The sequence below is a fragment of the Dermacentor silvarum genome, chromosome 1 (genome assembly GCF_013339745.2).
Source record: "Dermacentor silvarum isolate Dsil-2018 chromosome 1, BIME_Dsil_1.4, whole genome shotgun sequence".
Lineage (NCBI taxonomy): Eukaryota > Metazoa > Arthropoda > Arachnida > Ixodida > Ixodidae > Dermacentor > Dermacentor silvarum.
Genome location: NC_051154.1, coordinates 125,330,282 through 125,346,401, shown reverse-complemented (window position 1 = coordinate 125,346,401; position 16,120 = coordinate 125,330,282). Strand labels below are relative to the sequence as shown.

Genomic DNA, 16,120 nt, shown 5'->3' with positions numbered 1-16,120 from the left:
AATTGATCAAGAAACACATTATACCCTTCATTTGCATTGGTTAACTGGCTTTCATACGTCCAGTCAACCTTTAGCACCTCCTCGCGAAACCTGTGAAGCGTAGGACCTGTTATTATCTGATGGTATATTTCCTCATTATTGTTTGTCTGTAGTCTGCTACCGTTAATACAGAGGAACACAGGCAGGTGGTCGCTTATATGATGTGATATCACTCCAGATTTTGCTGTACATAGTTGTGAGTTTGTAATAAGAAGGTCTAACTGGACTCAGTAGTGATTCTAGTGGGTTCAGTGATTACATTGTTGAAACCATTGGAAATGTAACAGTACTAAAATCTCGTGCATTTTGGTTATTAGAACCCATATCAATGTTGAAGTCCCCACCGGCAATCAAAATAAAATTATTTTCAGTAATAAATGTTAGAAAAGAGTCGTAAAATTCCAGGAACTTAGTAACGCTGCCCTTTGGGGGGTGGTACCAGACAGAAAGTACGGTTTTGTCTGCATGCTGTGTAAGCACTTCGAAGTCAGATGTTATTAGGCAATAACGTTCAATTAGTTGACATTCGATATTTTCTCTGAACCAATACAGTAACACCCCGCCCCCTCTGGAATCGATTCGGTTTAGATAGAATGTTTTGTAATGCGCGGCGAACGATGATGAAGGAAGGTGCTTCAAAGCAGTGCAGTAGGAATTCGGCACTTGTAGTCGCTAGCCACAGGCAGGAACAAGAACCCGACTTGAGTGCAACCACAAGGCTGATCAGCATGGATAAATCATCATCCCATGGATCCCATGGAAAAATTCATCACTCTTGAGAGGGCATGTACAAGATATATATATTAAAAAATTCGATAGGTGATCAATCACCTCAGCAAAATTTTCAGTATTTTGTAGAAAGCACACACAGTAGCAAGACTGAAGACACAATGACCAAGATAGTGGTAACAGCACACAAAAAGAAACACATGCAAAATGCAACACAAATTATTGAGTGCAGGTACAGTATCAGTACAGCAGCTGTACAGAATCAATCACAAACAACAAAAAGTAAAATACTAATTTCAATACATGGTCTAGGTACGTTAGAAATGTTTCATTAGGGCCCGTTTAAATGAGCCGATATGAGGGGATTTAATGGTAGGCCGCTAGTTCCAAACGGATACAGGGTGTTTCAGCTAAGTCGTGCCAAACTTTTAACAGTTAATGTGTGAGTTAAAAGAGTGCAACAAACTTAGTATTCTCTGTCCTCTTGAACAACTCAAAGTGATTTTTACTAGGAGCTTAGGTAATTCATTAACAATAATTAACAAACTTTTAAAGCATTGATTTAAATGCAAATATTCAATGTAGAAGTTCCGCTGTTGAGTAATATCCAGATAATTTATTTCCATGATTATAGATGCTGTGTTTTTAATTTTTCTGGGCTGCAAAGAAAGCATGCAAGATTTGAAAAAGTGCCCCCTGACTACACGCTTATGTGCAGTGGCATTAGTGTCCTCAAACATACCACCAAAGAAGGATCGGCGCTGCACGCAGACTGAAGGCAGGCCGCAAGAAAAAATTATAGGGGATGGCCACACCCCAGTCATCTCCGATATGTCGCCATTCACCGCAAAGCATCCTCACCCTTTACGCTGCCTGTCAACAAGAATAACACTGACAGAGCTTCAAGAATTGCCATGCATCATTTATCGCATGTCCCATAGCTTCAACCAACAAGATATCTTGGAAAAAGTGGAAACCAAGACCATAGTATTTGATCCATCTCCGTTGCTCAAGGCCTGTTCATGCCTTCAATCTGTGTGGAGCATCAGTCATTCGTTCGTGGCATGTTTGAGGGCACTAATGTCACTGTGCATAAGCGGATAGTCACGGGGTATTTTTCAAGTCTTGCGTGCTTTCTTTGCAGCCCCGAAAAATTAAAACCACGGCATCTATAATCATAGAAAGAAATTATCTGGATATTACTCACAATTATCTGAACATTTTTGTTTCACAAATTCTATTGAAAACACTCGGTCAACTAGTCAAGTAGTATGTAAAAGTGGACTTTCCCTTCTCCTCACAAATACATATAAAGGAAAACAGAGGTTATGTAGGTCATGTTTTGTCTGCATTGATATTCCAAGAAGCTCACCTCTGCGCCAAGTCGTGATGTCGGAGTACCGTATTGTTTGCCCCAGTGTAAGTGGTTTTCGATTTCCATCATGTAAACGAAGTTCTTGTGAAAATGTTTTTGACACTAACTCTCCGCATTTAAAACATATCTTTTGCAGAAGGAAGAGGCTCTCAGTCCAACTATGTTTTTTCTGGTTCTGCTGCCACCCATAATCTATGAATCTGGGTACAACTTGCACAAGGTATACATTTAGCAACCTGTGAAAATGTTCAATGATGCTACAAACCATGTGCTGCGGCTGTGTGTACATGTAAGGAAAAAGCATGAAAAAACAATTTACCTAAGTTCTGATCAACTCGGACGTGCAGGAAACTCACTCCAGTATTGAAGCCTTTGCTACGAACCTCTCAGCATATTTTTTTCTCAGTGGTCACAGGTCATACGTGTTTGTTCTTAGAATGAAAATTTGAAAACACACAGCATGGAGTTATTTTATAAAATGAATTAACTACCAAATGTATGATATTATTAAGCATTTAACTAGAGAGGAAGTTCTTAAAATGTATCTTGGAAATTTTGTATTCAAAGAAATTCTTGTGGGTTTTTCATGAAAGTTCGTCTCGCGCTACTCATTTTGCAAGGTGCTGTTCAATTCTGCTTATGTCAGAATATATATATTGAATCATGAGTTGTGCAACATTGGAAAACCAACTCGGCTTTCTTTGCTCTCAAGAACATAGGTCAGCACATGCACTCATAGTGATTTTTTTACATGTGTTTCTTTGGTAGAATGAAACTGTATGTCAGTGTGAGTGGGAGCCAATGAGTGTAAATGGGCCTATGTGTGAATGGACACAAGTGTGACTATGAGCCAGTACTGGCTAATGTAAATACTGGTGAATCTGCATGGATGAGATTGTGAGATGTGAGTGAGTGCATATCAGAAAAAAAGATATATATATATGTATAGGTTTGTTAACTAGCATGCGAAAGAAAGATGATCTCAACAGGAAAACTAAAAAACAGCCATTCAATGTGGGTCTAAAACTTAGGTATAAAAATGTAGTAATATGTTGAATAACCTTCTAAAAAAATCAAAACGACTTTATTATGAAAAAGAATTTTGTAAGACAAAAAATAACCCCAAGAAAAAATGGAAACTTTTCAATGACTTTATAAGTAGACCACAGGTTAGTAGAATAATTGATAAAATAAATTATTAACAACAAATCTACACAGAGGCATCTGGCATTGCTAACTCATTTAGTGATTACTTCTATGAGACATACAATAATAGGCCCGTAGCTTCATCGTATCCTCTTACCCATTGTAACCATTAATTTTTTCTCTTTCCTGTCATCCCTGATGAAGTGCGTTCTACAATCCTAAAATCTAAAAAACTGTAGTGCCTGGCTAGATAATATTTCTGCGTATCACTTAAAGCTCGCTGCTTCATATATTGCGGAAACATTAAGCAATATAATTAATGTGTTGTAATATAAGCAATTAAGCAATATAATAAATGTGTTATCTTTCCGAGCTCACTCAAGGAGGCTAAGTTAATCCCGGTGCACAAAAAAGGTGATATCACAGAGGTCTTAAACTGTCGTCCTATCTCTATTTTGTCTTCAAGTAGCAAAATTATTGAAAAATTATTTCTGAAACGTATTAACAAGTACCTTAACAAATGTAAGTTGCTAAAGTCTTGCAAATTCAGTTTCCGTGCAGGTAGTTCAACCAATTTAGCTTTACTATCATTAACAAATTTCTTAGTCTCCAATCGACAACGGCAATTTTGTCGGTTCTGTATTTCTTGATTTTACTAAAGCGTTTGACACTGTTAATCATAATATTTTATTTACTAAACTAGAATCATTGGGTATAACTGGTCCACCTTTAACTTAAAAAAAAAAAAAACCTACTTGATCGCGAACAATCAGTCTGCATAGGTGGCGTTTATTCAAACGTTAAGGTCATTAATCAAGGAGCACTGCAGGGCTCAATACTTGGGCCTTTTGTTGTTTTGTATCTACATTAATGATTTACCTGATTGTATTAATCTTGTATTAATCTTGATTGTATTAGACATATGTCTAAAGTTGTCCTTTACGCTGATGATACCACCATTTCTATGTCACATAAATCATTAGCAATGTTAATCACTAAGCTGAACAGCAAATTGATCAAAGTTGTTCAATGGTGTCATTTAAACAACCTAATTTTAAACCCACTTAAAACTGAGTTCATGATTTTTAAAACATCTCGAAAAGTTCTCCCTTATCTACCGCAAGTATCCATAGACCATCATTTAATCCCAGCGGCTGATTGTGTATCTTTCCTTGGCATAAAATTAGACCTTAACTTGAAGTTTACTAATCATATTGCTTATGTTAAACAAAAAAACTGCTTTTGGTATAAGAGCTCTCATTAAATCTCGTGCATTTTTTTCTGTTCATGCCTTATTGTCTTTATACTTTGCCTTCATACATAATCACATCACATATGGCATTACTTCGTGGGGAAATACATATAACTGCCACCTTTCGTCCATACAGCACATTCAGAACCAGGCCATTCGCATTATTACCAACAGTTCTTTTTACTCTAATGCTTCTCCGCTCCTTCAGTCTAACTTCATTCTTCCTGTATCTGCCTTATTTAAATTTCATTTACTTATCATTCTATTTAAATTACTTAATGAACAGCTCGCACTTCAATTAATAGACTCTAGGTTGCTCACAAATACCAATAGCACTAGGTTTGCCCATAATCACAACTTCGACACCACGGACCCGAGCACACGAGGGTTGGACCCTCCCACGTTTAACCGTGCGTGGCTTAGCCGTATCCGGGGAAAAGGGGATCCTGGGGGTTGAGCCGATGCCGGGTGCTTGGACCTTTACGGCCCCTCGGCGGAGGCAACACACCTCTTTGGCCTTCGCTTCACGTAGACGGCACCCCCGGACTGACCCACCCGGGGGAAATCGGTAGTTGCCCTTCCTGTCTCTCTCTCCCTCCAACCTTTGTCTTTCTCTCTCCCTTTCAATCTTTCCTGTCCTCTCTTCATTTCCTATCACTTCCGACTTCGCGGGCAGCAAGGGTTAACCTTGTGCATTATATCCTGCCTTGGGTATATGTATTTGGTTATAGCGGTGGCGTACAGTTGGCGTTTGCAGGACCTGTTCCTTACAGATTCTGCAGCGTCCCCTTGTTGGGCTCCATGGTGGGTGGCTGGCGCCACCGCCGAAACACATTCCACATATATGGATAACTCCTTTCCTGCACTTGCTGATCGCCGACCGAAACGGGGGCGCACCGAAGTATTTCAATTTTTTGGTCACAAGACAGAGATTTTTCCACGATTTCACGTGATCCATAGTGAGAAGCCAGAGAAGAACGCAAGAGCTGCATCACCTTTTCTCGTTGCGAAATGCTTGACTGAAACCATAGGACCAGGCTACAAGGCTACAAAGTTGGCAAGTGGAGATCTCCTGCTGGAACTCCGCGACAAAAAACAACATGACAAGTTACATACCCTAGTGTCTTTTGGCGAAATACCAATTACAGTGACCCCGCACCGCACGATGAACACCACTCGTGGTGTCGTCTCAGATGATGATCTCATGGACCTAACCGAAGCTGAACTTCTAGAAGGCTGGAAAGATGAAAATGTGATCAATGTAAAACGAATTAAGATGAGGCGAGATGGCAAAGAGATCCAAACGAAACACATTATTCTCACATTCGGTACAAGTGTTCTGCCCGAGACCATAGAGACAGGATACATAAAGATCAGAGTGAGGCCCTACATTCCGAACCCTCTCCGTTGCTTTAAGTGTCAAAGATTTGGCCACAGTTCGCAGAACTGCCGTGGCCGTCTCACCTGTGCGAAATGTGCCCACGAACATGCATCCGAATCCTGTGAAAACAAACTGCAATGTGTCAACTGCGATGGCGAGCATGCCGCCTACTCCCGGTCGTGCCCGTCGTGGAAGAAAGAGAAGGAAATAGTCACAGTAAAAGTCAAACAAAACATTTCGTTTAAAGAGGCACGAAGGCAGGTGTCCTACCTGCCAAAAACCAGCTTTGCCGATGTGACGCGCCAGGGGGCAGCGCCGCAGCGGCTTCCGGCTGCTGTCCGGCCCGCGCGTAGTGAGCCGGCGGTGAAGCTATCTGCCCCCTCGGCGGCTGCAGCTAGCCCTGCTCCGCCATCCCAGAAGGGGCCATCGACCTCCGGGCTGGTGGCCTCCAAGGTCTCGCCCCTCGAGACGAGGCCTTCACCACGAACAAACCGCTCTCAAGAGCGGGTGTCCAGCGTGCCGCATGAGCCGATGGACACATCTTCAAGCCAGACGGCGCAGCCAGCGCCTAAGAAGCGGCGAGAATCTCTCGACCGCTCCAAAAAAGAAAAAGCCCGCATCACAGGGCCCGACAAGGGCTCTGTAGGTTAAGTTAGTGTTTTTACACGAGACACACAGCACAAACATTATCTACAACATGACCACACAGATACTACAGTGGAACGTCAGAGGACTACTTCGTAACCTCGACGACATCACAGAACTCATGCATAAATTTAATCCGAAGGTGCTGTGTGTCCAAGAAACATACTTAAAACCTACACAGTCCAACTTTCTAAAAGAATATGCCATTTTCCGTAAAGATCGTGACAACGCTTCTGCCTTGTCCGGAGGTGTAGCCATAGCTGTAAATAAGCCTGTTGCTTGCCAACAGTTTGCCCTCCACACGCCTCTCGAAGCTGTATCTGTGCGAGCAATTTTATTTAACAAGCTTATAACGATTTGCTCCATTTACATACCACCCAACCATCACCTCAGTAAAACAGAATTTTACAGCCTGATCGACCAGCTCCCAGAACCATACATTATCACTGGTGATTTTAATGCTCATCATACTCTTTGGGGAGACTCGCGATGTGACGCGAGAGGTCGACTCATTGAAAACTTCCTTGTTAACTCCGGTGCGTGCCTCTTTAATAAGAAGGAACCAACATATTACAATATCCACCATAGTTCATGTTCGTCAATAGACCTGTCAATTGGCTCTGCCTCACTTTTCCCTGATTTAGAATGGCATGTAATTAAAAACCCATTCGGAAGTGATCATTTCCCAGTAACCCTAAACTTAGTAACCGAACATGACTCTCTTCCCCATGTCCCTCGCTGGAAACTGGCCTCAGCTGACTGGGAATGCTTTAGGGAATCCACGTACTTATCACGAGATTTTATAAGCAATTTTACTATAGATCATGCCGTATCATATTTTACTGCTTTTATCATTGACGCCGCTGAGAAGTTCATTCCTCAAACAAGTGGCACTTCATTCAAAAGACGGGTCCCCTGGTGGAATAACGATTGTAGACAGGCACGAAGGAGACAAAATAAAGCTTGGGGCAAACTACGTGAATGTCCTACGGCTGAAAACCTAATAGAATTTAAACATGTTAAATCCCAGGGAAGAAGGACGCGAAGACGCGAAGAGGGCAAGTTGGGAGAGGTTTCTCTCAGGTATCAATTCGTATACTCAAGAGGCAAAAGTATGGAACCGGCTAATGAGGCTAAAGGGAAAAGAAATTCATCCGTTGCCGCTAGTGAATGACGAAGCGAACAGCTTGGAAGACCAAGCTGACGCTCTTGGCGAACACTTCGAGCGCGTGTCTAGTTCAAATAATTACTCCGAGGCATTCTTAAAATACAAACAAATCGCAGAACGCAAGGCTATTGACCGCAAATGCAGACAGAACGAACCCTATAACATGCCTTTTAACATCGCCGAATTGAGAGCCTCCTTGACTGCATGTCGGAGCTCTGCACCTGGACCCGACAGGATCATGTACGACATGATTAAACACATTCACAGTGACACTCAAATAACGCTAATCGCACTTTTCAATGTTATATGGGCTACCGGGTACCTACCTACTGCATGGAAAGAATCCCTTGTCATTCCGATTTTGAAACAAGGTAAAGACCCCACATTAGTAACAAGTTACCGCCCAATAGCCCTCACAAGCTGTATCTGCAAACTCTTTGAAAAAATGATAAACCGTCGCCTTTTACACTTCCTTGAGTCAAACAAAATTCTTGATCCATATCAGTGCGGCTTCAGAGAAGGACGGTCTACAACCGACCATCTCGTGCGCATCGAAGCAAACATTCGTGATGCCTTCATACACAAACAATACTTCTTGTCCGTGTTTCTCGATATGGAAAAGGCGTACGATACGACCTGGCGTTACGGAATCCTGCGCGATCTGTCGGCAATGGGCATCCGCGGTAATATGTTAACCATTATTGAAAGCTACCTACACAACCGCACATTCTGGGTTAAAATAGGTAATGCACTGTCGCATCCATTTATACAAGAAACTGGTGTGCCGCAGGGAGGCGTGCTCAGTTGCACACTGTTTATCGTGAAGATGAACACACTTCGTGCCTCATTACCACCGGCTATTTTTTATTGTGTCTGCGTGGACGATATACAAATGGGCTTCAAGTCCTGTAACCTGGCCGTGTGCGAGAGACAGGTACAGCAGGGGTTAAACAAAGTGTCTAAGTGGGCAGACGAAAACGGGTTCAAAGTTAACCCCCACAAAAGTTCTTGTGTTCTTTTCACAAGAAAGAGAGGCCTGATCCCAGATCCTTGTGTAGAACTGTGTGGACAGCAAATACCTGTGAACAAAGACCACAATTTTTTAGGCATCATACTTGACTCCAAGCTAACGTTCATTCCGCACATCAAATATCTCAAAGCAAAATGCCTAAAAACAATGAACCTAATGAAGATTATATCTCATACAACATGGGGCAGCGACAGGAAGTGTCTATTGAACCTTTATAAGAATCTGATTCGTTCACGACTAGATTATGGCGCTGTAGTATATCATTCTGCCGCCCCAAGCTCACTAAAGATGCTAGATTCCGTTCACCATCTAGGTATCCGCCTGGCCACCGGCGCTTTCAGAACAAGCCCTATTGAAAGCTTATACGTAGAATCGAATGAGTGGTCACTCCATCTGCAGAGAACATACATCAGCTTCACGTATTTCCTCAAGGTCCACTCTAATCATGAACATCCGTGTTATAAAACTGTTAACGATTTGTCATGTACTACATTTTTTCATAACCGACCCTCTGTGAGACGTCCTTTCTCACTGCGCGTGAGGGAGCTTGGCGAAGAGACGGATGTCCCACTTCTTGAACACTGTCTAATGCCTCCAGGTAAGCTATTACCGCCCTGGGAGTGGCAGGTGATAGAATGTGATATATCCTTTGTAGAGGTAACAAAACACGCTCCTGAACTCGAAATCGCAATGCATTTCCGTGAACTCCAATGGAAATACTCTTGCTCTGAATTCTACACCGACGCGTCCAAGTCACATGCTGGCGTATCTTACGTGGCTGTCGGTCCATCTTTCTCGGAATCAGACGTATTGAACCGATATACAAGTATCTTCTCTGCAGAAGCCTATGCAGTACTGTGTGCGGTTAAACACATCAAGAAATTAAAACTACAGAAGGCAATAATATTCACGGACTCCTTAAGTGTCGTAAAGGCACTAATGTCTTTAAGGAAACACAAAAATCCTGTTTTTATTGAACTTTACTCATATTTGTGCAATATCTACTCATCTGGTAGACAAGTGACAATATGCTGGGTTCCTGGTCATAGATCCATCGAAGGTAATGTGCTAGCAGACCAAATGGCCACATCAATTACATCTCAAGCTACTAATCTTAGCAGTACTATTGCCATCGCAGATCTCAAGCCTTTGTTGCGAACGAAACTGCGAAGCCACTGGCAACGCATGTGGGACAGTGAAGCAAATAATAAGCTCCACTTGATTAAGCCACAGTTAGGTTTCTGGCCCTGTACAACTAAAACACGATGAACTGATGTCCTACTCTGCCGTCTCAGAATAGGACACACATATGGAACTCACAACTTTCTGTTGACTGGTAACGAGCCTCCAACCTGTGGTCGATGTGGTGAGAGGCTGACCGTCCTCCTTGTCCTCCTGGAGTGCCAGGAAGCCGAAACAGAGAGAAGGAAACATTTTCCTCTTGCATACCGATACCATATCCCTATCCATCCCAATATGTTTCTTGGCAAAGAACCGATTTTTAATACCAAAGCAGTCCTAGGTTTCTTGAATGACGTGGTACTACATGTAATTAGCCCTAGATATTCGTAGCACATCCTCCCGCCAGAGGATGCTGTTGCGATAGTGTTTAGTATAGCACATGCCTCCAGGCCTTTATGTTCAAGGGCTCTGTTGAGGCAATAGTGCTTCATGCCAATTTTCGCATCGGACATATTTTGCAAATAGTAATATTTATTTGCAATGCATATTCAATGTTCGTAGCACACGCCATTAGTCATTCCCATAATCTTATTACCTGTAAATTTTATGCACTTTACAGCGACAATTTTAGGCCCCTTTACAGCCACGTCATATCCACCACTCGTAATCCATCGCATCAATTTAAACTCATTAACACTGGCCCGGCGCTCTTTGGCCATTATTGGCCCTTGCGCCGTTAAACCCCATATATCAGCATCATAATCACAACTTTATATTACCTAAATGTAATACAAACTGTGCCAAAATGATATCCTACTTCTCGGCAAATAAATTTTGGAATGACTTACCCTATGCATTTAGATCATCATCTTTGCATGCATTCAAATATGAACTTCAAAATTTTATTTTGTAAAACTAGTTGTCCTGTTTAATTTACTTAGTATATAAAGTGTGTACTTCATTTGTTAAATAGGTTTGTACAATTTAGATTGATAATGTGCGTAATTCTTTATTTGCATGTATGACTCCTTGTATAGAATCGAATGTATTCCTTTCTACTACTACGTTCACTATTTATTTACTTGTAGATTGCATAACTTTATACTGCTGTATCAATCATTTTGTACCAATCTTGTTAACCGAGGGTCCCGCTGTAGTCGTTTGACTTTGGAACCCTCGCCTGTATACTACTAACAACCATGTATCTTGAATGAATAATAAACTGAAACTGTAGTAAAAAAAGAAAAATATGTCTAACAATTTGCAAATTTTTAGAAGATACTCAGGAATAAGGTATTTTTGCAACAAGGTCTATTATAATGTACAACTAGCTTTATGTTCTGAAAGAAACAAGAATATGCAACTCATATTTCAGTGTAGGCAGCTTGTGTTTGGACTCTGAATTGATGCATTGTGATGTACTGTCTAAAAATATCTGTAGCATTTAGTAATGTGGATGCATTATAAATGGTTGCACTTGCCATGTGGAGTGGATATGAATCGAATTATGTGCCTGTATATGCAGAGCTTCTACAAAATAGTAGGTAATCACTGTCAGAGAAAAGAGTGCTTCATATTGAGTGGTTGGCACAAAACTTGTGCCGAATGAACGATAACTTCCTATAACATATGTCTTACTTTGCTTGTTGTACTGCCTGGGTATGCTTTTAATGATTTCTCTAATTTATTGCAGGGTAACTTTTTCCAAAACATTGGCTCCATCCTGGTATTTTCTATTGTTGGCACAACCATCTCTGCACTGGTTATTGGTGGCGGTGTTTACTTGCTTGGCTTGGTGAGTTTGTGGTTTCTTCAGAATTACCGTTACCTAAAATCTGAAGCATTTTATCTCTTGTCACAACAGCCAATGTGCCATATCATTCGTAACATTTCATATCCACCTACCGGTTGGTATATATTGCAATCGATGTGAACATTCCCAGCAGGCATCACGTACTCACAAAGATGCTTTTCCCTTAATATTAATGGGTTACTAGAGGTAACTCCATTAAGAATCAAAGTTTTTTTTTTTTGTCACATTAAAAGACTTGCTTAATTAAGTAATTGCAGGGATGGAGCAATTTTGTTCTCAAGGCACCACATGTTTCTTTAAATGGGGTGAAAGTTGTTCAGTTTTTCAATATGTAGGTTTTTCTCATGATTAGTCATGAATGGCAACTCGTATAGCATCATCAAAAAATTTATAAGCAAACCTGACTAATCCTCAAACAGGAGTGTGGGTCTGGATCTCAGTGGAGCAACATATTTAGCCTGTCAGTGGAGTCAACATATTGGGGCTGTCAATGGAGTCATAATATTACGTGCTGTTAAGTTGCATTGTTTTACCTAGGAGCACCCTCCATTTTCTACCAATTAGACAGTTTCTGCTTGGATATTGATAAATCACAGCTTTGTATCTCACATTATTTTGCCTTCTTATGGAACTTTTTCTTACTGGAAGGTCTGCGTAGTTTTTAATCTATAGTAGACTTTTATAATTTGACTTCGGCTAATTCGATTTTTGGTTAATGTGATTTCTAACGAGGGTCCTGGCTGGTACCCATATGAGCCAAAACTTGAATTATTTCAATCCTGTAATTGGCCCTCACCAGATAGCGGGCCTGACTTATCTGGTGACTCTAGTTATGACCCCAATGGCTGCAGCATACGTCTTGGTGATGCTAGGAGACAGTGAATGCATCAGACATGTGATCTCCCACCAAAAATATCTGTTTTTGTCCTGCCCTTGGAAGATTTTTAAGGGAAAACGGCAATTCACAATGAGTTATTGCCACATTTACCCATTTCTAAAGCATATTTTGTCAAAGAAAATTAATATGAACATTGTCTGCATGCTGCAATCAAATACAAACTGTGTTCATGACATTCAAAACAGGCTATTGTTGGGACCAGCATCATCACCATTGTCATTACGAGGTTGTGACATAGCAAGTTCTTGCATAGGATGGCAATGCCAATGCGTCACTTTCAGTCTTTGGTTGCAAAAGCTCATTCAAAAGATAAGTTATTATACATGCTAAGCTTGTGGCAGCAAAGTCATGTTAGGTGCTTTTGGCGTTCTCGGAAATTGCATTCATCACAGAATGAATTGGCAAAGTGGTTAGTCTAGTCGTGGGCCACCAAACCATTTGTAAATGTGGAATAAATGTGGAATATCAAGCATACAATAGACTGCATGAAGTGCAACATGATGGGGTCCATAGGCAGAAATAATGTGCTGTATGAAAGTGACAACGATAAACAATAATTGTGTGAGGGTAAAATTTGCTGGTTTTGATCTTTTTCTGGTTGTCAGAATCGAAAGCATGCTACAAAATATTGGTTGCACAATAGATTTATACTTTGTTTAGGAGCTTTGATGTCATTTTTACGATAGTTTTCTACTTTGAACACATAAAAACTGGTTGCACATGAAATTTTGGGGGTGTGCTAGAACAAGGAAAACACTGCCAAATGAAGCAGCACTGTATTCGGGCATTTCTGCTGCCTCTTCTTTATTTGACCTGCCACATAAATTGATCAATTTTATTGGCTGCGTCAAGGTCAAATTAATGAAAGTTGGCTGTACACGTGTTTAGAAAGCATATCTCTTTATCTGCTTTTGTCATCACTCAGATTGCCAGTATAGGCTTTTAATTTCGGAGATACTATCCTTAATCATGCTTACCGTTAAATGAAGTGCCCTTGCATCCTCAAATGCCCAATAATGCTTAATTCAGTTTGAAATTTATTTATTGAAATGTGCAGCTCTTATGAAAGGCAGCTTGGTACTGAATGTTACAGTGGAGTACAGACTGAGATACTGTAAATATATTTTTTTGGTAGGTTATTATACTGATTGATAAATCTAATGTAAATTAGTGCAAGCTATAAGCAATGAAGCTTCGTTGTCCTTGAATTATTAGTCATTGTAGGGACCCTTTATCTTGAATTCTCCTGCAGTGATTTAATTTCTGGCTACTTACTTCACAAGGTATTTCACAAAAAAATGTTGCTGTGTGAAACTCTGTCTCAACCAACATGCATGATCAACATGATTATATAGTAATCGATCTGTGTTATCATGGAAGTTTATTTAATGACATACACCATGTTCTCTGTGCTCCAGGCTGATGTGGCCTACAGGCTGGACTTCACTGAAAGCTTTGCATTTGGCTCTCTTATTTCGGCTGTGGATCCCGTAGCAACCTTGGCTATCTTTCATGCTTTGGACATAGACCCAGTTCTCAACATGTTGGTATTTGGCGAGAGCATTCTTAATGATGCTGTCTCTATCGTACTTGCCACGTGAGTCATTCATGTTTTTATTTAGTACTCGCTTCTTTTAAAAAAATTTTCAGCCAGCACTGGGCTGTTGTAAACCACTGCCTACCTTTTTATTCATGGCATTCTTGTGTTTTCATTTTATCTAAGTATAACAGGAACCACATATACTTGTGTAATAGTATATGTCTAGGCCATATACCATATTTCCTCGATTGTAACGCGAGTTTTTTTTCCAGATTTTTGGTACCTGAAGTCGATCCTCGCGCTACAATCGAATGCCGTAATTCAAGTTGTCTAAAAAGTGCACTGATGCACCCAATTCTAATCAACGAGTGAAATGTGCGAGTGTAAGCGCGTGAGGGACGCGCGATTTCACAGAGAGTGAACACACGGCGGAGAGCAAATCCGACATCTCCGTCGCGCGCCATAGTCACGTGAAAGGCCGTGGGGGGATGAGAGGGAGGGAGGGGAGGCAATGTTTAGCTGCAGCACCAAATGCATATCTTGCTACCGGGTGCAAAGGAAACTGGCGACTCAATCTCCCGTGCGAAAGGAGGAAAGCAGGAAGGAAGTGTGGGAGGGAGGGGGTGCGGCTTGTACTCTGCCGCAACTGCGTAGTACTAGTATTTTGCGTGGCTGCAGGCTGTCGCACGCACCGTATCTTGAAAGCGATCTCCACACGGCTTTGTATGCGCTGTGCTTTTGCCGCTCAATTTCTGTTGAAGCGATAGACTGCACGAACCTTCGCTCGCTGCTGCGGCCGCGCTTGCTCACGCCAGCGTTTTGACAGTGGTTGTCTGCGGCCATCGAGTGTGATCTATTCATGTCTGCTTGTGCGTGCTGACACCATGCTTGTTAATTCAGTTAGTAAGTAAATGTGTCCAAGTTTATGCAGCCGATATAACTACTGTCTTTACTCCGTATAGCTGTCTACTAATTTGCTATTGCAATTGATGCTTCGCCTTTCGGACAAAACTGTGACTTTTTCATGCATCAGGTGCTCTCGCATTACTCAAGTGGTTTTCTTCTTTTTCTGTTTTGCTGGACGCAACAAAAAGTCACCCCTCGCGTTACTTTCGCGGTTTTATTTATTCTTGATGGACGCAATAAAAAGTCACCCCTCGCGTTACAATTGCGGCCGCGTTACAATCGAGTAAATACGGTAATATACGCACAACTGAAATTGGTTTCTTGGTTTCTACTCCTCTCAGGACCATTTTGGAGTCTGGCAGCCCAAGCATGGTTTCTCTGACAACAGGGCAGCTTGTTCTACACGGCGTTCAACGCTTCTTTCTAGTTTTCTTCTGCTCTGCTGCAATTGGAGTGGCCTTTGCCTTAGCAGCAGCTCTTATATCCTTTTGCATTTTGTTCAAAATCAACTTAGTTTGTTCTTTCTACATTGCTACACCTGGCAGTAGCAGCAAGCGAGAGCTTCATTGCTAACAGCTGCTCCATTACATAGGCACTGTGCTTCACAAATAGGCTGTAGGAAACCAGGTCAGAGTGAATTTGTTTATATATGCTAAGACATATTTTGATTGAATTAATTCTAAGCAAAGCTTATAAATAATGAAGTACGGTAATGTGTGTCCTTATCAAACTTTTACATGTTGCAGATAAAAATTAGCCAATTACAATTACTTCATTAACAATCTAATTGATTACAATGACTAATTACAGGCCTACAAAATTAATTGTGTGATTACTAAAAAGTAATCAATTACTTCTACATTGCTTTTCTGTGAAATTTTTTTAACATTGCACAAACAGAGTACAGTAAAATCTCATTACTATGAACCCCACATTAGCAAACTTTTCAGATTAAAGAACTTTTCAGAAATCCCCCACTGACTTCTTATAGTTTAAGTGTAAAAATATTTCAGTAC

General features: G+C 41.1%; 1 protein-coding gene across 1 annotated transcript in view; it reads left to right on the top strand.

The window, feature by feature from the left end:
* LOC119436000 (sodium/hydrogen exchanger 8) overlaps nucleotides 1–16,120 on the top strand; it is an 86,871-nt gene that overhangs the window by 12,738 nt on the left and 58,013 nt on the right. Inside the window, exons 5-8 of the mRNA XM_037702719.2 lie at nucleotides 2,280–2,363; nucleotides 11,641–11,742; nucleotides 14,077–14,255; nucleotides 15,446–15,584. Coding sequence (XP_037558647.2) covers nucleotides 2,280–2,363; nucleotides 11,641–11,742; nucleotides 14,077–14,255; nucleotides 15,446–15,584 — 504 coding nt within the window. The remainder of the gene's footprint in view (nucleotides 1–2,279; nucleotides 2,364–11,640; nucleotides 11,743–14,076; nucleotides 14,256–15,445; nucleotides 15,585–16,120) is intronic.